General features: G+C 44.0%; 1 protein-coding gene across 28 annotated transcripts in view; it reads left to right on the top strand.

Moving 5' to 3' along the window:
* Positions 1–21629, top strand: part of celf2 (cugbp, Elav-like family member 2) — a 480486-nt gene that overhangs the window by 346910 nt on the left and 111947 nt on the right. For 2 of the 28 annotated variants that reach the window (XM_044109110.1, XM_044109106.1), the window contains exon 1: positions 5949–6551. The exons of 17 other annotated variants lie outside the window; for them this stretch is intronic. In XM_044109110.1, the coding sequence (XP_043965045.1) occupies positions 6475–6551 (77 nt within the window). In that variant the 5' untranslated portion in view covers positions 5949–6474. Of the gene's footprint in view, positions 1–5908; positions 6552–21629 lie in introns of those variants that run through there. 9 more of the 28 variants (XM_044109129.1, XM_044109118.1, XM_044109101.1 and 6 more) reach the window with 8 other exon arrangements.

Here is a 21629-nt window from a genome sequence, read left to right as displayed (position 1 = left end):
AATAATAATTATTTTTTAAACAAATAGTTTTTATTTTTTTAATCTTGAGTGTTTATTGGTTTAACAGCCATCAAATCCTTCTAATTGTTGAACAGTTTTTTTGTTTCTTTTGATTTATTTTGATTATTAATTTTTGTTGAACTTCAAGTCTTTAATCTTGGAGGGCCTCTTTGCCATCACCCTAATCTTTACTCCCTCTTCAGATTGTCTATAATATGGTTTCCAATCAGAAAAGTCTGATTATGACTGCAAGTTACTAAAAAAGCAGGAATACATTCTTACTTTGATGCATCAACCCAGTGGAAACATTTACTTCTGCTTTTTTTATTTAGAAGTTGTTTCTTGGGGGCTTCTGCAGTTTTAGCAGTGAAACAACTTGTTTGTAGTTTCTTAATGACTTTACTGCCTCTTTGCAGTGTAAAACTTTTTATGCTGCGTTAAGCAAACATCACAAATAGAGCCTGAATGCATTAAATAATTAGGCGAGACTTGTTGCAAATGAAGCAGCTCTTCAAAATCTGCATATAGTTTACAATGACAATGTGATCAATAACTTAGATTAATATTTAACTTTGACCTCGATCTGCCATGGGTAGGAATAATTTTAGATTAGCTCCAGCTTTATTCATGTAAAATGTTTATATCTCAGTGTTTTGGGTTTTTTGTTGAACAGTAAAGTGAAATCATCTCTGGTCACTGATTATTCTGTGGTTCATATTCTGTAGTAAAAGTAGAAAACGGAGGTTGTATGTCTTTCTAATTCTGCTCTGTACAAGCATGCTCACGTATTAGCATGTTATTGCTAATATTAGCTTGCTAACACTAATAGCTACACATGATTATTGTGAGTTTTGGAGTCTTTAAATACAGAAGCACCATAGATTTTCTGACGTTTGACCACTGTAACACACTGCGATTGAGTTATTTATCACTTCAACCTAAATATTTTTGTCTTAAGGGACGTTAAGCTAGTTTCTGTTAGCTTAGTCTGGAGCATTAGCTTCAACACTCTGTAGCTAACCAGCTAGCATACCACAGGAAGGAAGGAGAAACCTGAATTATTTCTACTAATTATCTGACAGTTTTTCAGCTTCTCTGTGAAACAAAAACAATGGTGACGTAAAGAAGGAATAAATATTAGCTGCTAATAATAATAATAATAATAACAGTCGAGTTGGACGAGTCTTGGTTGTATTTCTGTGTGTAAACCAGGTTTAATCTTTAAATTGAGTTAAAGTTTGAGTCTTCTTTTCATCAGTTTAACCTTCTGCTTTAAAACGAAGCATAATGATGAAGAAATAGACGGACATCTCATCATCCTCGTATCTTTCAGTTCAAAGATGTAGCTGCTGTCTTAGATTTGCTTTTTTCTCTGCTGATTGTTTGACTTGTGATCTTTGAGTTTGTCGCCATCTTTTGGAAGGGAGGATTATGTTTCCTGTTAACACGCTTTCAGTGATGACGCAACACAAGTTGCAGCACTTGTTTACACTAAAGTTGCAGAAAACCAAACTAACCGAAGGCAAGCCCGACTGAAACCTTTATGTGTGTCAGCTGACGCTGAATCAGGAATCTGTCCTGATTCAGAGACTCCTGGGTTCAGATAAAAGGAAAGCTGCTTCCTCAGTCCAGCTGCGATCCGAGTCGATGTGGTGTCAGAATTTGTGCAAAACAGGTCAGCGAGCATTTCTGGAGGAGGCTGCAGCGCCACAGGTGTAGCATGGATCTGTGTTAACTGGAACGCAATGTCCTGACCGGAGCCGAGCGCGGCCAACAACACACCGAGGCACAGACGCATCCAGCATCCAGGAGAGGAGAAAATCTGGGAGTGAGATGTGAGGACGGAGTGGTGGAGGCAGAGTTAGCTGTCAGGGAGGATCTGGGTGAGCAGGAGGCTGGGGCCGCCTGCAGCAGCCTTCATTCAGCTGGCCGTCCGCTGGATGAGCGGCAGCAGTCGGCTCTGTCTGGATCCGGCTCCTCACATGTCCACTTAGGCTCAAACGCAGCTGCTTGCTGCTCTGAATTATTCATGAACTGCTCATTAAATATTCACGTATGAAAAGCTCCGGCACCCTAATCTCCTTCCCCGAGATCCAAGCAGGACTCGGAGATGATGCTTTTCACTTTCTCCTCCTTTATTGTTCTAATTTTCTGTGCCAGAGCGGCTATTTTTGGCCCAGCTTCATTGCTCCCCTTATCTCCTCCTCCTCCTCTCTAAGTGATCGATTTGTATTGTTCGGGCAGCTGAGCCCCCACCTCAGCCCGAGGTGATGGAGAGACATAGGGGGAGAAAAGACAGAAATAACTAGACGGAGAGAGAGGAGCGACGGCAGAGGCAGACCTTGCCAGGAGCGGGATGTGGAAACACGAGGCCTCAGGCTGGGAGATGGAGTGATAGGAGAGGCGAGGAGAAGCAGGCAGCGATAAAGAAGGGCTTGTTTCAGACCAGTTGACTGGATCTGACCAGCAAAACTCAGGCTCAACCTGCCTTTTATGGCGTCAGCTCGTCCTGTTTCCTTTGATTTCCTCCTTTGTTCTCTGGGTATTTCAGCACCATTAAAGGCTAATTATCTCCAAGGACCAGAAACACGTGGAACAAGCGAACAAACAAGACTCACCTCCAGCTGTGCAGGTTGCATGTTAAAAACAGGCCAGTTTTTCTCTCCAGAAGCAGCGCGCTGAAAAAGCATCATCATCATGTTTTATTAATGGATGGAGGTTTTGTTTGGTGAACAGGAGGGAAGGATTTGTTTAGAATGAGAAGCAAATGAGGAGATTTGATTGCTTGATTGTTTACCAGACGGATATGAGCGAACGCAGCCGATTCAGAACCTGGAGCTGAGCGACGGCTCCACTCACAGTTACCCAGGTTTCCCTGAGTCCAGGGCGCACACACACACACACGCACACACACACACACACACACACGCACACACACACACACACACACACACACACACACACACACACGCACACACTTTGCCACTGAAGAACAACCATTTAGATCTCCCACTGCCAAACCTTTGGACTGAGCAGCAGGAGATCAGACAAACTGAAACAAACTTCATCCCTTAAAGAGAATAATCATCTCATGGAAAATGAAATAAAATTTACATTACTGTTTTTTGTAGCTCATTACAAAGAAAAAGCATTTGGGAATTTGAAACATTGTTATAATTCTAGTTATTGGATGGCATTTTCTAAGCAGCCAATCCAGGAATATTGTTACATTTCCTTGGAGCTGATTGGCTGAACCCTAAAGAACAAAAATAAGGAAGGCTGTGAATGCCAAGACAGTTTCCACTGAGGATATTAATGTTTAGGATTATTTAGTGTTTAAACTATTAAAGTAGCCTTTATAAGGCAACACAACATAAATCTGACTTTTCTACCTCAGCCTGAACGGCCCAGATCTGATGTTTCCACCTGTGGCGGCCATCTTTACTGCCTAAACAGAGCGCTGCTGGGTGGCGGCCATCTTTACTGGCATTAATTAGTAAACTCCTGCTACATTGTGTGTGTTTCAGAAACACTGCATACTTTATGGACTTGTTGCTTCACCCACTGACTGATTGACTGCGTATTTTTCTGTCGTTTCTTTAAGGTTTGATGTTGTTAGAACTGGTGCAGATATAAAAATGGAGTAAATTTCTACCAAAAAACTCAAATAATCTCAGAAATTTCATTCTCAAAGTTTTGGTGGAAATGTTAATAATTTTCCGTCAGATGAAGGAAACTGCATCTTGGAAGCTGGAATATATTGACGCCATGCTAGTTGATGAGCTAACGGCTAATGTTTACAAAGCAGCCAATCCAGAAGCACCGTTCATTTTAATTGGTGTTGATTGGTTGAACCTGCTAGAGTGGAAAGAAGGAAAATGTTGATGTACATCTGGCAGTTTTAAGCCTTTCCAGAGGAGGTGTGAAGCATGTTCAGATTTCCATCGTTGGTCTCCAGCTGGACGTCGGATGTGTTTAATATTCTAGATCTAATGTGAGTTTCGACTTGTAGAGGAACAACATTATCTGCTTCTGGAAGATGAGTTCTGTCTTCTTGAGTTACAACTAATGCAAGATGATGTGAATCTGTGGGAGGAGATAAATAATTCTTCCTATCAGACGGCAGCGCAGCGATAACAGCGATGACACGGCTGAATTAGTTTAACCTACTGCTTTATCCGCTTCCTGTCATGCTTATTGTTGTTTCTGTGGATTTCAGGTTATTTTCAGCAGGAACACGCTGTCATCACTTCTCAAAAGAGGCCTGCTCCTTTGCGGCAGAGTAATTTCAGTGAGATGTGTTGACAGAGAGATTTGTGGACTATCCGGCGTTTCTTGGCAGGTAAATGACTGTTTTAAATATAATTTGCTCTGGGCACTACAGAAGCCCTGAAGGCCAGAAACTGGAGGCGTGAGCGGCGCTTCTCCGTTGCCGTTACCTCCGGCGAATCCTGTGTTCGATCGGCGCGTGAAGCATGTGATCGGGTTATGTAACGTCCGGTTGTCTTCACCGCGGGACGGCGTCAGGTGGATCCATGCGCTCTCCAAGCCCCGCCCACTCCACACAGAGAAGCTGCTCTACGTGTGCAGACTGAGCACATTTTCCCCACATTGACCCAGATACTCATCCTCTTCCCCAGAGAGCCGCCTTCCTTCGTATGAGAGAGGCTCATTATTTCACTGGAGTGCCTCCGTTTCTTCTACATCGTGCAGGGAGCGAGGGAAGAGGGGCAGCGAGGAGCTGCTGCGGCGCCGCGGTGCGTTCAGGCCCCATCCACTTCCACAGGGAGCCGTTCTGGACCCACACAATTAACACAGCACAAAATACAGTCAGCAAATTATGGGCAGGATGATTATTACCAAGCTATCCCCATGTGTAATTGCACCTCTCCAAATTTGGTCAACTCATCTGAGTGTGAATCACCTAACTGGCTGTGCTTTAATAGCGGCGATATTCTGCTCCAACTGTTTGCCGGCTCTGAATGGTGATTGTGCAGCGCGGCGTGAGTTTCAGAGCAAGAATCTATTAAACTAACGATTGATTTGTTGACAGATTATTGACTGGACAGGGAGATCAAGTAGCTGCAGACAAAGTCTCACATTTCAGTGAAGCGGTGAGCGGCAGGCAGCAGGGCCGGGTTCTGGAGCTGATCGTACACAAATATGGAAAACAAACAAAAACAAACCTTACAGTGACACCTGTCAGGTTAAAAAACCACACAAAGTGATCCTACCATGTATGGATGTCAAGTTGTTCAATACAGACGTTGTTTTGGAAGATATTTGTAAATTATGGATTTATTATAAATGTACATTTTTATACGCTTTTTATTTTATAAATAATAATAATAAAACTAGATATCTAAAGGGTTGAAGCTCAGTCAGATGGGAATTAAAGTGAGCCAAAAAGCCACCCCACAGCATGACGCTGCCACCACCATGCTTCAGTGAAGTTGTATCATGTTCAGGTTGGAGTTTCGTTTCATTATTTGTTCAAAGTTTCCATAACGTTTAAATTTGAACCTGCTGCTGGTTTAACTGGTTTACATGATGCTGGGTGTTCTCCATGGAACCAATCAATGAATAATAAATCAATAATTTCACTGAATTCTGATCCAAAACCGCTCAGCATTCTGGGAGATGTAGGCAGAGGAAAGGCTTTAGTCACTTAACCTCTCATGGCTAGCTAAGCTAAGCTGGAATCAACTAGCTGATTCACTCATCGGTTACCTAGCAACCCATTCATTCTTTGGTTACCTAGCAACAACCTGAGCAGCAGCAGTTTCTGGTTTCCACAAACTGAGGATAAAACCTGAAGGTTCTGCCACCAGTTTGGTTTTTTTCAGATAATTAAAACAAAAAAACTCATCAATAGTTATCAATATCGACTAATATGAAACGCCGACATGTTTTTCCGCCATTTTGTCTGGCCCTGCCTGGACTCACTGCGCTGCACTGGAGGAAGTGACGCAATCATCCGGAAAGGAAATACATCTCCGAAGAAAACAGACGCCACACTTTTCAGTTTTTCACTGGACAGCAGTGTGGTAGTAAAACTGTGTGAAAGTTGAAGGGTGTGAATACTTTCCCGCGCAGCGCCGAGTCTATTTAAGGAGCGCTGCGGCGCCACGCCTCCCTGCTGGATCCGCTCCTCCAGCTCCGCTAGCTGCGCTGCTGCAGAGCGGCTTCACCATCCAGGACGGGCGGATCGGAACCAGCAACAGCGACCGGACCCGGACCCGAACCGGGACCCAGAGAGTCAGAGGGAGGGTGGGGGGAGAATGTGACAACTGCTGGAGGCTGCACCGCCTTTAGGGAGGCCTCGGCTCTTGCACCTGTCCCTCTCCGTCTCCGCGACCAGGCGCAGTTCGGGCAGAGCGACGCTTCTTTCTTACCGGAGAGGCGCTCTCTCTCACACACGGACAGCCGGAGGGAGGCGCGCACACCGCCGCAGACACCGGCCAGGCAGGCAGCATGACTTCAGCCTACAACCTGGATTTTCTGCCCGATATGATGGTGGAGAGCCGCCTGCTCGTCCCTGGAGACAGAATGTAAGTTATTCTCCTCTCTTTCTGCTCCTCTTATTATCATTATTATTATTATTATTATTTTTTTTTTTGCGGCTGTCCGGTGTGGAGATGTTGAATCGGGTCAGAATGAACGGCCGGTCCGGATCTCGGTCCGGTCGGTGGGTGGATGTGCGGAGCGCCCGCAGCGGCTCGCGGTCCGCGGCAGCCCGGATGCTGATGAATGAACGCCATTATGAGGAATTAACGCCGCCGCCTTTATGAGCCTCTCCGATCCGCTGCGCCGAGCATGCAGAACATCCGCCATCACCGCCACCATCACCACCACCTCCCGGGTTTGGAGCGACGCGTTCGGGACTCTGCAGCCGGCGGAGGAGCGCATGAAGCCCGCCGTCCTCCCCGCTCCCTCCCCGCTGCTGCTGGAGGAAATCAGATCAGAAAAAGCGCAGAAGTGGAGATGTGTGTCACATGCGCACGTTGACGCCCTGGCTGCGTGTTTTTCTCCTCACTTTGGACACTTGGTGTGTGTGTGTGTGTGTGTGTGTGTTTGTGCGCGCGCGCGTGTGTGTGTGGACGCAGGAATTCGCCGCTATCCCGTGTCCGCTAATTGCATTTTGCTGTAATTGCGTTAAACTCGTGCGTTTGCAGCTTGCAGGGACAAAGGCAGCTTTTCTTCCCAACATGTCGGTCATGTGTCCCGCATGTCCCGCTTGTGTCCGCTCCTCATGCTTCCTGTTTGCTGACCGATCATGCTCCTTTATTTCCCAGCAGAGAGAAACCTTCACTGGTTCCAGTTATTCTTTTTAATTTCTCTTATTCTTCCAATAAGTTGGGGGAGGAATAAAAACTCATTAAAAGTCACTGATGATAGATAAGATATGGAATACATCAGGATTAATGCAGCTGTGATGGCTCTATTTGGCTCCAAATGGACATAAATGGGAGTAATTAGGAGAATATTGTTGAGTCATGGTGGCAAAGTAATGATGCTATTTCATTTTATGGAGGCATGTTGCTGATATTTGAACATTTGTTGCAATAATTACATCCATTTGTAATGTGTTGGGATTGGTTCATTTTCCAGAGATTGGCTCTGATTGGTGATCAGGTTTAGTTGATCTTTTAATGTTTGAGATAAAAACATGTTAATTACAGAATTAGGTGAAAAATCGGTATTGGCAGGTCAGAAGTTGGTGATCAGTGTCTGTTTTATCTAGTTTAGTTGATATTGGATCGGTTCATTGGTTCATTATCACTTGTTAAATACCAGAGATAAACCAGTTGGTCCGATCATTTTTCCTCCATTTGTTCTGATCGCTGATTTGATTTATCTGTAAATTCAAAAACAGTTTCCATTTTGTGTTGGATTTCAAACTAAGAGCTTGATTAAAAACCTGCAGAATAAATGTCAAGAGTTAATTCAAAAGGTTAAAAATCGGCAGGCCGGTCAGAGATCAGTATTGGCCAGTGATCGGTTCATCTGTTATTTTAGATTTAGGATCATTATCTGATGTTAAATATTAGAAACAAACCATCTGATTTGACTTGTTGGATGTAGCTCATTTTTGGCTCTGATCGGTTATCGATCGGACTGATACTGAGGAATCTGCTGATGAAATGCATCAGTATCTGAATGCACCAGCCAGCTCCATGTTCTCTGGTTCTGTCTGAGTCCAGTAAGGATCAGATAAAGGTTGGCGACATGCGCTTTGAAGCAGAAATGGGAATAATCTTGTAATCCCTTCATTTTCTGTCAGACTCAAAGCAGCGATCAAAGAACCTGCAGGAAAACCTTTTTCTTTCTGGGAAGAGTCTGATCAGAGCAAGTTTAATATTTAAAGCCACAGTTTACTGCCTGGCGTAGAGCACAGAATACAACGAATGATTATTGGCCGATTGTCATAAACCTCTTCATTTTGTGTCATGAGGGTTAGGGTTGAGTGACTTCCTGTTTGTGGCGAGTCGCGCCGCCTGCTGTGGATCAGTGAGCTGCTGTAATTAGAGGATGGGAGATAAAAATTCCCAGCTGTGTTTTCCGTTTGTTGCTGAAACAGATCTGCATCCCTGGCGGTATTATTCCGGGATGAAAGGCCCGGTCCACTCTGCTCCTCCGAGTCGCCTCCATTGACTCGCCGTGTAGTCTATTACCCAGAAGCTCTTGTGACGAGACGCTTTCTCATTAATCAGTGTCACCGTCTCTCACGCCGCGGGCCCGGCGGGGGCCGCCTTCCTCTTCCTCCTCCTCTTCGTCCCGTTGATGTGCTTTGCATCAGCGGCTGCTGGCCGCGTCTGAGGGAAAGTGAAGGATTTCTAAATAATGCGTGTCGCTGGAATTAGACAGGCCTATCTGTGCCCTCTTACCCAGCCGGCGAGGAGGCGGACAGGTTTAACCAGATAGCGCTTATGGAAATGACACTTTGTATTTATGTGAACACGCCACTCCACCGGGGCTTTTCACTGCTGAGAGGTGCTCCTGGTAATCTTCTGACATACTTCTTTGCATTATTGTGTTTAACCTCTCTGTTTTAGAGCTGCTTTTCATGCCAGATGCTTTCCTTTCTCCTGCGTGAAGCCGCTCTCCTCCCAGGCTTCTGCTTCCTGTTGCAGCATGACAACAGGAGAACGCGTCTGCTGCGTTTGGCTGCATGTTTTCTAAAGTCAGAACAAAAAGAAGAACCTAAAATCCAGATTGGTTCTGATTTCTGTCCATCTGTTAGTGATGGACATTTATTATATTGTTACCGTAAAAGATTTAGACTACAGAATAAAAACAAATTCTGACTTTTTACATTTTTTTTCCAGTGGCAATAATGGTCTTCCATACATCGATCACCATTCAAGCTGAAAATTAGCTTCATCATGACAAGACATTTGATTTATCATAGTCTCTAAATTTTCAGTTTACTTGAACCGGTTTGAATGCATGTGTAAACTCAAACTGCTTTTGGACACCTCTCCAAAAGCAGGAAGTGGACTACAGTGCAGGGCATTCTGGGTAAATGAAACCAAAACAAACGTGCTAGCTTAGCACTAGCAGGAGAAATGGCTTGTGGTTTTTTGAACTCTTCCAACCGCTAAAATCCTCTTGTTTCCATCTGGTGAGGAAGGAAGTTGCTCTCAGTGTCTTCAGAGGTTTCTGTGTGGTTTCCTTCAGTGGTTCTTGGTGCAGTGCCCCCACAGGCCAGGAGGGGAACAGGTTGCTCAAGGCAGATGAAAATGTATCAAATTTTGCAATTTTCCACATCCTAAAGGGATGTTAAGGTAGGAAGATGTGAAGAATCAGGACTGACTGAAGACTTTTGCACACTTCTTCCCAGTTATTGTTGGAAGCAGAGAAACAGAGTTTGGCGGAAACTGGAGCAGGACCTCTGGCCTGGACTTTCCACTCCTACTCCAAGTGCAAAACTGAGGCTGGGGTCCGTCTGGGAAACATGCGACCCTTCACCTCCCTGTGTTACTGAGCTGCGAGGTTCCTCAGGGTCCCGTCGCAGGAGCTGCAACCTTCAGAGGAAACAAAATGTCCGTCCGGCCAGGAGAAACCAGAGAACGACTGTAAACTTTCCCCCAGAGTGAAAACAAGCTGGGATTTCCACAGGCGAGCCAAATGTAACGCTCACCCCGGATTGTCTTTATGACCCACACACACACACACACACACACACACACACACACATGCCTGACCCACGGCCAAGCATGAGAGGACACAAATCACGAAGCCAACAGCTGAATGGCTCCTGTGGAGGACAGCACGAGGTTCTCAAGAGAAATATCTGCTGGGCTTTAAACGCCTCTGAAGCTTAATGCTGCTGATAATTCATTCAATTTAAATTTCACATTGTTATGCAGACCTTGGCCTGAATGTGACTTTAGAGGAAAATTCATGTGGAAGATCACAGGAAGTCCAGAATTAGCTGTTTGCTGCAGAGTTTGAGGAGAACCGTCATGTTCAATAATCTGACTGGATGCACAGAGGAATCCAGATTAAATGACCAAACATGATTCTCTGAATGAATATGAAGCATTAACATTTAATGCTTCATATTCCAATAACATCAGGGTTATCTGATTCGGAAAAGTACAAATATGCAGCCTGAAATTAGGCAATTTACACAGCTATAAATCAAAAGAAATGATCATTTCTCACTGTAATACAGTCAGATCTGTAAAGTCTGTAATAATTTTACAGTTTATCAAACCCAGGATTGATAAGTCAGCAATTAAAACAAAAAATGAAACTGAAGTGTTCAATAGACTTTAGCTAGACACGGCGGACGAAAACCGAAGAGCAGAGTGGAAATGATGCTGCAGGGCGAGGAAGAGGAGCGGTGAAGGTCCGACATGGACAGACATCTGGTTGGATCTGCGACTTCTGATGTGAAGCTCAAAGGAAGAAGAAGTCTGAGAAAAAACCCGAATTTCTGATGTTTTTGTTCATAATGTTGTTATTTAGCTGGGAAACGCATCGAGTGTGTGATGTATGGAGCAATGGAGTCGTCTTCACGCATCACCAGCTGCAACATTGTTTTGTCCCGCTCAGAGTGTGTGTGTGTGTGTGTGTGTGTGTGTGTGTGTGTGTGTGTGTGAGTGTGTGTGTGCGCGCTGTCATGATGATGAATGTCTCCTCTGTGCTGGGGCTCAGGAGCGGTTGTCTAAGGCTGACACGGCGGTGGAGGCGGTGATGTATCACGACCGCGCGGCGCAGCTTCATCAGGCCAGGCGTACCTGTGGCAGGGCGTGGCTGCAGCAGGACGCGTCCAAACGGAGACAGAAAGAGGACACAACATGTCTCACCTGCAGCAGTTTTATTATTTTCTGTCAAAATTATTCATATTCTGATTGCCGTTTCCTCAGTGAGGAAAAAGTTAATTGTTTATTCAGTTTTCCAAAACGTTTTTGGATCGTTATTCGTCTGGGAAACCCAGTTAGGCAGAGATTTTCCTTTAACATGGTTTGCTTTCCATAAAGTGTTTATGATGCTGTGCAGCATCATAGAACCTCCTCCGTGTTCAACACTGGTTTTGAAGAGTGAGTGTGAATCAGTGAACATCACTCTCCATCCATCACTGTGATGTAGAACATCAACTTGCCTCATTGTCCTCTCAGTTTTAGGTTTAATCTTTTTTACGGTTGCTCTGATTTGGCGCTACATTAAGTAAAGATTACGACTCCTTGTTCTAGAAAAAGCCTCTGTGGACTCTGACCTCCCGCCACGCGCTGCTCTCTGACACCTTATTGGCTGCTGTTTGCAAAGAAACGCCTTTATTTTCCTTGCTGCTGATTGGCTGAACCCCACATAAGAAAAACTGTTGCTGTTATCTTATCAAGATACAAAAGATTCCCAGCTGAATATTACTTTATTGTGTTAGCATTAGCGAGGCTAATAACTAGCATGCCACAGATATTCTTTGAGATTACAGATATTTTTTAATAAGGTGTATTCTGTTCCAGGCAGTACATAAGAGTACATTCTAGCTTAACAACTAGCAAGCTAAGCATGCTAGTTGTTAGCCCCTCCAGTGCTAATGCTACAGAGTTTTCTTGGGAGTTTCAGGTGGATATGGCTCTAATATATTACTACTTCAGTGCATCACTTAAAGAAATAAACAACAATACATTAATAATAATCCATAGTTTGCAGAATGGTTGGTTGCCGGGGAATGAATCAGTTTCAAAACAGATTTAGCATCCTGCAACAATATCTAATTTTGGTCGTAACAGGACCCCGTAGAAGAACGTTCTGCTTCCTCTGAATATCATGACACATTTGTTTTTTATTTTAATACTTTCTGTGAACATCCTCCTCTGTTGGATCAAATTTAAACTCAAGTGAAACAGGAAGTGATAGATGACTACTTCCTCTAAGACTCTGATCAACCAATCATCCTTAGAGAGCCAAGTCGGTGAGCAGGTTTAAAGTGGAAGCAGAGACATTTTACTGCATCTTTATGCCTAGTGTGTTTATTTTACAGAGTAGATATTTTATTAAAGAAAGAAAAGATTTAAGTGAAGATTTTAACTGTTCATAAATCAGGATCAGAGTGAATTTCCTCTGCAGCTCATTTAGCTGCAGCTCAGAGATAAAACCTGCCGGAGTGACACCGGCTCAAATCGAAGGTATCCAGGAGACGGAGCTCGCTGCTCCACACAAAGGAATTCTGATCTCCCACTTCCTGTTGTGACCTTTAAGCGCGGCGCGGCGGCAGACGGCCGCATCGTTTGACACATCTGAACCGACGCTGGCTGTGAATGTGAAACATTCAGGAGGAACGGCGACGCTGCTGCTGGGGTTGTTGTTCCGGACATTCTTCCTGCTGATCGGTTTGATGATCGTCTCTGTTAGTGGAGAGAAATCTCCTCTATCAACATTTAATCACTTTTATTCCATCACTTCTTAATGCTTAAAACTCGAGGCCCGGGGGCCAAATATGGCCCGCCGTAGCTTTTTATGTGGCCCTCCAGCTCTAGAAAGACATGTAACTAGAACTTAAAGACAACAGTTTGTCAGCTTTACAATCAAAACTGCAAAAAAAAACAACCTAAAAAAACAACTACTTTAAAGTTGCAGGTGTGCTTATACAGAAGCGCAAATTTTGCTAAATTATTTTCAGATCTTTCCAAATTAGCACAAAAAATAAAGATTTTAATAGCAGAACATCCTGGATGGAAATACTAATGTGAAAAGATGTTAAATATTTTTTGATTTTAAGAATGTCGACAGTTATTTGATGGGTTTTATCGACTGTCCCTTTAACAACATTCATGATGTTGAAATGCCAGAACTGACTTTGACATCATGACGGAGCACGTTGGCTGCATGCTCCCTGTTGGAATGCTGCAGATGCTGCGGCTGCTGCAGATGCTGCAGATGCTGCAGATGCATACGTAAAGTGGAAGCATGCGTCTCTATTCTGGGAGCGCCGCTCCTCGCAGGGCCTTGGAACGAATCAGCCATGATTTATTTTTCTTTTTGTTATTATTTCAGTGTAGCATGCACACACGCCCGCCCACGCAAACACACACACAACACACACCATGTGATGACGGTGCGCACGTTGCGTCCCCTGGGTTGTTGTGACAGGCAGAGAAAACAGATCTGGCTTTATGGGAAGTTTATTCTTCTTCTCTGCGTCTCTTTGTCAACAGTGAGCCGCTGCGTTTGGACGCTGCAGCGCGTTGCTGCGCCGCGTTGCCGCGCCAGAGGCAGAGCTTACCTCATGCACGTCTCTCTGGATTCCTCTCTTTTGGCCTGCAACCCTCGTCTCTCTCTCCCCTCTTCATTCAAGCGTGCTAAATGCTTTACCTCTGTCAACTCTTGAGTCGGAGAGGAGCTCATTACTGTGGAGAAGGAGAGGAATTTGGGATTAGGAGCAGCGTTTGTGGACTGAGGCTCTTGTTGAGCTAAAAGCCATCAGAATACAGAGGCTGAGGCTCACCTGCAATATTCCTCAATAATCAGCAGCACTGGGGGCTTCGCTCTGCTTTACTCTTATTGCTGATGGTTCAGCTGCTAGAAGTTTCATCTTCCTGTTTTGGTGAAAAAAACAACTTTTATTTTGAAAGGAATACTGTTTCTCCACCTTCAGCTGAGCAGCTGTCAGCAAACCTGGATGTAAATGTTTCTGATGAGTCTCGCAATCGTTTCTCGACCTGAAGCAGCGTTCGCTTCTCTGGATTCACGAAACATGAGAAACGTTTTCCTCAAACCAAAACGGCAGCTTTTTCATTGGATGTCGGGAAATTTAACCGGTTTTAGTGACAAAAGAAGATAATTCCTTACAGTAGTTGGTTGTAGTTGGTTGTAGTTTGATGTAGTTTGATGTAGTTGGTTGTAGTTGGTTGTAGTTTGTTGTAGTTTGATGTAGTTGGTTGTAGTTGGTTGTAGTTGGTTGTAGTTGGTTGTAGTTTGATGTAGTTGGTTGTAGTTTGTTGTAGTTTGTTGTAGTTTGATGTAGTTGGTTGTAGTTTGATGTAGTTTGTTGTAGTTTGTTGTAGTTTGATGTAGTTTGTTGTAGTTTGATGTAGTTGGTTGTAGTTTGTTGTAGTTTGATGTAGTTGGTTGTAGTTTGTTGTAGTTTGATGTAGTTTGTTGTAGTTGGTTGTAGTTTGTTGTAGTTTGATGTAGTTGGTTGTAGTTGGTTGTAGTTGGTTGTAGTTTGCTGTAGTTTGCTGTAGTTTGCCGTCTCTCTCTTCTGCAGCTCGGACTTGCGGTCCTGACGGTCGGCAGGTCGAAGCGCTGCTGCCTCATGTGAGCGCCGCACTGCTGATATTAGACGCCATTGAACCTTCTGATCACATGACCTTTCAGCCCAGGAAAAGGTCGGCGCCACCTGCTGGCAGCACAAACCTCCTCCAGACACACTCTGGAGTTAAAACAGTCTCTCTGTTTGGTGTCTTCAGCTGCTCAGACTGCAGAACCTCCATGGTTTTATTTCTGGTTGAGATTTTGCTTTCTCTTTTGTTGCCGCGATGAGAACAAGTTGTGGAAGCGAGTGTGAGGACAGTCCATTAACCCTCTGCGGACCTCTGGCCCGGCCTTTTAATTTAATCTAACAAACATGCAGTCATGCATGAGGAATCAATCCAAGTTTTCCGGTCCAAACCGAACGGCGCGACGTAAATCCATCCTGTCATTTTGGTCTGCTGATGCGGCCGCTGATGAACCCAGGAGGAGCAGCGTGCTGCAGCACGCTGCAGCACGCTGCAGCACTGTCGGGTCTCAGCTTCAGTCAATTCTAATGCAAAAACAGAAAGTCAGCTGGGCTCGGTTCAGCCCAACCCGACTGGTTCTGAATGGAATCTGGGTTCCAGACAATCAGCCGGTTTTACCAGCAGCCTCAGTGTGATGGAACTTACACTGCAAAAAAATCTTACCAAATATTTTGTCTAGTTTCTCAGTTCACTGGAAAGTAAACATAATTATATAACAATCATTTTTTAACAAGAAAAATGATCTTTTATGTCAGTAATTAATTAATATTGATTAGAAATAGTTGAGATCTTTTTGGATGTTTTAAGTACTTTTTCATTTCTAGTTCAGCTCCAATATCTTGGTGAAAAGTGACTCATAAATTAGTTTTGTTTTATTTTAGAGAAACTAAAATATTTGCACTAGAAAAAATACTTGGTGATATTTGTAATTTCTACATTTCTAAAGGAATATTTGAATATTTGTGTGACCAGAAAATGATACTAAAGAGTAAAACTACTTGAACATATTTTTACTCAAGTAAAAGAAATAAAAATGAGCAGAAATTACTTGAGAGTAAAATCGTATTTGGTAAAAAATAGAAAAAAAACGTATTTTCCAGTACAGAAGAACTGATGAAACTATCCATCATTTAATATTTAAAAATTACATCATCATATAAAGTTGAGTGGAAATGTATTTTAAGTGTAAAAATGACAATTTACATAATTAACAAAAATATTTTCTTAAATAAAAAACTGATGAAATGTTAATAAAAACTGCAGGTGTGTTTTTGGTGAAAACATGTTTGAATCCAGAAAGTTTACTCCAATAAAAGTGAAAAGTACCATGTAGTAAAAATGTTCCTAAAAGTACATTTTTCCTAAACATAATTAGTAAATGTCAGTACTTCCTCCCGACTCTGTGCAGTCTTATTGTTCTGGCACCGATCGGCTACCTGAGGTCCGTTGGGCCCGATTGGGCCCAGTTCAGAACCGATTAGCGTTAGCTTCCCCACGGCCTGCATGCTGCCAGTTCCATCCCAGACATCTGATCCGATCCGCCTCAACCAGGCATGCTGGCGCCGATCGCACGTCTGGCAGCTGCTGAGACCGAAGCAAGAAAATCAGAAAAGATTCTGAGAATCAGAAGAACATTAAAGGAGCAGTAGCATAAAAAATCATTTTTTATTTTTACATTATGAAAAGACAAACCTGGGGTGTTGCTTTGATTCTTTCATACATGTTTGAGAAATCCCTCATCTCCATGGCAACCATTCAGCTGTGTAAAACACCTGGGTGGATCTAGCCCCGCCTTCGAGGCGCAGCTCCTTCAGACTAGCCAACAGCAATTAGCAAACAGCTGGTGGAACTGCTGATCTCATCATAGGAGCTGCAGCTCAGAGGAGCCATGTTGGGAGGACTTCCTGGAGGCGGAGCTTCAGAAAGAGCAGGAGCTTCTTAAAGAGACAGAGGCCCAATTTCAAGGAGTTAAATCAGGAAGTCATATTTGATATATAAAACATTTTTATTGTGAGTTGATTGAGATTAGTGATCTAATGTTCCGACCCAGATTTGATGGGACTTGTTGGAACTTGGTGGGACTCGGTTGGACCTAGTTGGACCCAGTGGGAGGAAGTGGAGACAGAGACAGGAAGTGATGATGGAGCAGCGGTGAAGAACGCTGTGGTTATCTTGATGTTTGTCTACGTTGTCCTGCTGCCATCACTGTGATCTAATCTGCAACCCTCCCCCTCCCCCACCTGCTGCTGCTGCCACCAATCATCATCTAAACCCGGATCCATCTGCCCTGTTTTCATTTAAAACAGTCACATCCAGACCTCAGTCTGAGCTTCCTCTCCACTCTGAAGCTGCTGACGGCTGATGCTTTGTGCTGATATCCAGTATCTTTCAAATTGGCCAATTTCATGGTAAAAAATGTTTGTAATATGTGAGCGATAGTGGAGGCTGGGAGGCTGCAGGTGGGATGTTTGGGGTCAGAAGGTCTGGGTTTGTAAATGTGATAGAAACGGGTTTAAGCCTCCTGACCTGGGCTGAGCAGATGATACAGAATCTCTTCATGCAAACATCGTCTTCAGGTTTTTATCAACTGGTTCTGATCTCTGGGTTCTTCCCTCCATACTGATGGAAAAACCTGCGACCCGTTCTTTGGTCCAGAATTGGATCAGGTCACAAAACCACCTGCTAAACAATAAACTAAAACTGTAGCTGTTAGCTTCTGAAGGTTAGCCGCATTAATAGAAACAGATTCATTTTCATCCTTTAAAAATGTTTTTGTATTTAAAATCCTTTCAGCGGCCACAGGTGGTGCCCGGGCCACATATTGGACACCTGTGTCATGTTACAATATTTTATTGAACTATTGATTGATCTTTTCTGATATAATGACTTCCTGATGGTCAGTTTTTGAGTCATAAAAACCAAAATGACCCAAACATTTCATAGAAAGTTATAAATTGATATGCAGATTAAAACAAAAGAAGAAGAAACTTCATTGTTTTTCACTGACTTTAAACCTCAGCAGTCAGAGAAGTGATGCTGGTTTGATTCCTGAGCGCTGTCAGCCGGTTCCGGCCTCTCTGTGTGTTTCTGAGCCGACGGCGGCGGCGGAGAGGTGGAGTGTTTTGGGAGATTGTGAGCTGGATGTAATGAGAGCATCTCTGCTGCCTGGGGAGATGGTGTGGGTGTTCGGGGGCAGGAAGATCAGCCAGGAACGCTGTTTGTTTTCCACATTACTTGCTCACCTTCTTTGCATTCACCTCAGGCAGAATGTAGCACATTTCCCATGTTTAGATGAAGGTTTGGAGTAAACAGGCGGCCATAATGGCGCAGTGGAGCATGCAGGAACCAATGCGATCTGCTGTGTTTACCTTTTTCTGTCCTCCTCTGTATTCTGAACAAGCGTAGCTGATCCGAGCTGGAGGATTGGGATTTCTCTTTCAGAGCGAAGCTTTGTGACGTTTCGCTCAGCGCGGCGTCGAACCGAGGTCAGGCTGGGGGATGGTCCAACAGATTAAAACACGCTGGAAAAATGAAGACATTTCTGCAGATGCAGACCAAACGTTGGCTTCACCCCAGGGACGGATCTACAGGGGGGGCAAACGGGGCTAACTGCCCTAAATATTTAATTCAACTGCCTTTGATTTAAATATTAATTCACCAAAACTTGTTCTCAGGTAAAAGTAGCTCTACTTAAAAAAAAAAGTGAATGTGAGAATTAGACTTTTCAAGTAATAACTGCTCTATCATAACCCATTTAATATGTAGAAATTATGTCATCAGGCCAAGTATTATTGGCCAATTTTCTGGTGCAAGTACCTTAATACACTAGAAAAAAAGATGATTTAGGAGCTTGTTTTAACTCACTTTCACTGGTAGATTATTTCTCTTTGAAGATGGGAAAAGGTTTTATTTTAAATGAAACAGTGGAACTAATTACAAATAAACTAAATAATGTCTGTCTTTGTTTACGTCCAAGAAGGTGATATAGAAAGTATTGTTTAAAATTCACTTGTAAAAGTTTGTAGCTGCTCCACTGCTGCAGCCTGAGCTGCACCAAACGTATTCTGCAGCAGCGCGCCTCCGGCCTGACGGGGGTGATGGAGGGATGGATTCATTCCTGCAAACTGCCGCCGATCAAACGGGCTGATGGGAATGGAACCGGCGGCGCCGCTGGAAACATATTAGCAGGAGCTGGAACGCGTCTTAACGGCCGTCTCTGCTGCTTGGCTCATTTCCTCCAACACGCCGTCCCAGAACATTTCACTGTGTGATCTCTCTGCATGTTTGTGATCGAGACGCCCCCCACTCGTCCTCCCTGCGCCGCCACCCTCCTCTTTTATGTAAGCCTAATTTGTATAATTGAAAACAGTCATCTGATGGGTGCTTCAGAGATACGGCGGCCATGCCTGAGTTCCCACCTTGGCGTTTCCAGCGCCAGGCCTGTGAAGCTCAGCCTCTGAATGAATTATTGAACTGTTTCAACATGGATGACTTGGTGCTCAAGATGCTTGTATTTGGCAGAAAAGTATTAGAGCAGCTCTCTGCTGCCGGGGTCAGACGCCTTTTTAGACTCAAAGTAACTTTAAATGATGAATTATATTAATTTTGAAAAAAAAAAAAAGCATGGAGCATTCTGGGTAAGTACAACCAAAACAAATGCGCTAGCCTAGCGCTAGCAGGAAAAATGGCTGGTGGTATTTTGAAATCCTCCAACACTAAAATCTGACGCCTCCATCTTGTTTCCATCTGGTGAAGCAGGAAGTTGCTCTCAGTGTCTTCAGAGGTTTTTGTGTGGTTTCCTTCAGTGGTTGTTGGTGCAGCGCCCCCACAGGCCAGGAGGGGAACAGGCTGGTTTGACTCAGCAGAGAGAAATGGGACAAACTTTGTAGTTTTGGTCCCAATTGAACCGATTCTAGCAGATTATCAGGTGGAAAACGTCCTGAATTATCCTGGCAGTTTGTCCAGAGACGGACAGGGGACATGTCCAGTGTGTCCCTCTGACTGCTGGAGATACACACCAGCAGCTGAGCCAGTGTGTACAGATGATGAATGGATGAGTTTTTATTGTCTCAGAAGAGGAAAATTATTCTCTTAGTCCAGATTCAACAGGGATCCATGGCAACGCCTCGTTTCCCTGACGATCCTGAAACCTTTAACTGCTTTGTATCCTGACTCAACACGTCCTGGCGCTCAGTCCGTAACCAGAGATGATCTGCTTAACTTCATCTCTGACGCAGAACTTTGTCCTGATGTTTTGGGCGTCAGGTCAGAAATTAAATCTGCCGTTGCAGATTCATGCGTAGCTGTTCAACATCTAGATGCGTTCAGTCGGTTCTGTCGGAGCGGAGACGACTTCCAGGAAGGTTTGGAGCTGTCTGTCCAGCCGCCATCGCAGACAGATTACCCATGATTCACCATCTGGAGGGAGCTGCAGCCATAAATCCAAGGCTATTTGAGAAACGGCCAGCGTTTTGTGTGTACTGTATGCAGCGTGTGTGTGTGTGTGTGTGTGTGTGTGTGGGCGTGATGGGCCTCTGGGCGCACTGTGATGCCGTTTTGAACGGCTGCCCTCGTTCTGATGTCCCCATCGACTTCCTGGCCTACATGTCCGAGCGCCGGCCTGTTTTCCACCGCAGGTCGATGCCGCCGTGCCGCGGAGGGCGCTCAGCCTCAGGCACACACACAGCTGCACACACACACACACACACACACAGACGCTTGCACTTAAATAGTTACGAGCGTGGAAAACACAACGGCATCCCTGTGGGTCAAATACGTTTGCAGAAAGACATTCAGGAGAGTCGAAGGAGCAGCCAGGCTGCTTTACCAGAAACTTTGTCTGCAGAAAAATGTTTAAAATGTCTGCAGGAGGCAAACGGAGCTGCTGGGATTGTTTCACACTGTCAAACCAATCATCGCTCTGATGTTCCTGCTGCCTCTGGAGCTGTGATGCAACACAGACAGCTACAGGATATCACTTTCTTAAACACTGCAAAAACACAAAATCTTGCCAAATATTTTGCTCTAGTTTATCTCAGTACAGTTGAAATGAGACAAAACTAACTTTCAGCAAGATAAAGGAGCTTGCTTTATATCAATAATTTCTTCATATTGATGACAGAGTTCTAGTCCCGGATTATTAGATTTTATTATCAGATTATTTCACCTATAACTTAAACTAACCCGCCAGTGGAAGTGGTACGTTTTCATCAATGTTAAAGAGTCATTAAGTTAAAACGTATTTATTGTTACTTCTGTCATATTTTCATGACAAACTGAGTGTTCCTGATTCATTCTGAACTTTGAACTCGGGAGCAGACGTCCTGCTGAGGCTGCAGCGCGTCCCTCTGAACACTCAGCTCAGCTCGGTCCACTCAGAACTGAACCTGGTTCTGATTCCACTCTTTGTGTTTGTGAAAAGCTGGACGTGCAGAGAGGAGTGAATCTGCATGGATCTGGTTTTATTGTGTCTATAAATCGATGTCTGGAGCTCTTTACAACCGCGGATGTTCTGTGTGTTGAAAGGTCCAGTTTCTGCTCTCCAACCCATTACTGATGAACTGCAGCCGGGTCAGTCGGTCCCGTCTGCAGGAGGAACAGGAACCAAACTGATCAGACACTCATCACTTTGCTGAATTATTTCAAATCAGACAAAATCTGCACTTTGAAAAACTTTTCATCTTTTCTGCTAGAGAAAATAAAAAAGACCTCCAACCTGCAGAGCTGCCCACATTTTAAATATCCAAAATAGAATAAATAATAAGGAAATAAAAACCAAAACCATAAGTAAAATGGATTCTGATGTTTTTGTAAACCAAACGGACCTTCAGAAAATATCATCACATCATGACCTTAAATAAAACTGGAATATTTTGCTGAAAAGCTGCTTGTAAG

Source organism: Gambusia affinis, linkage group LG23, assembly GCF_019740435.1.
Source record: "Gambusia affinis linkage group LG23, SWU_Gaff_1.0, whole genome shotgun sequence".
NCBI classification, from domain to species: domain Eukaryota; kingdom Metazoa; phylum Chordata; class Actinopteri; order Cyprinodontiformes; family Poeciliidae; genus Gambusia; species Gambusia affinis.
This window is presented reverse-complemented; position numbering and strand designations above follow the sequence as displayed.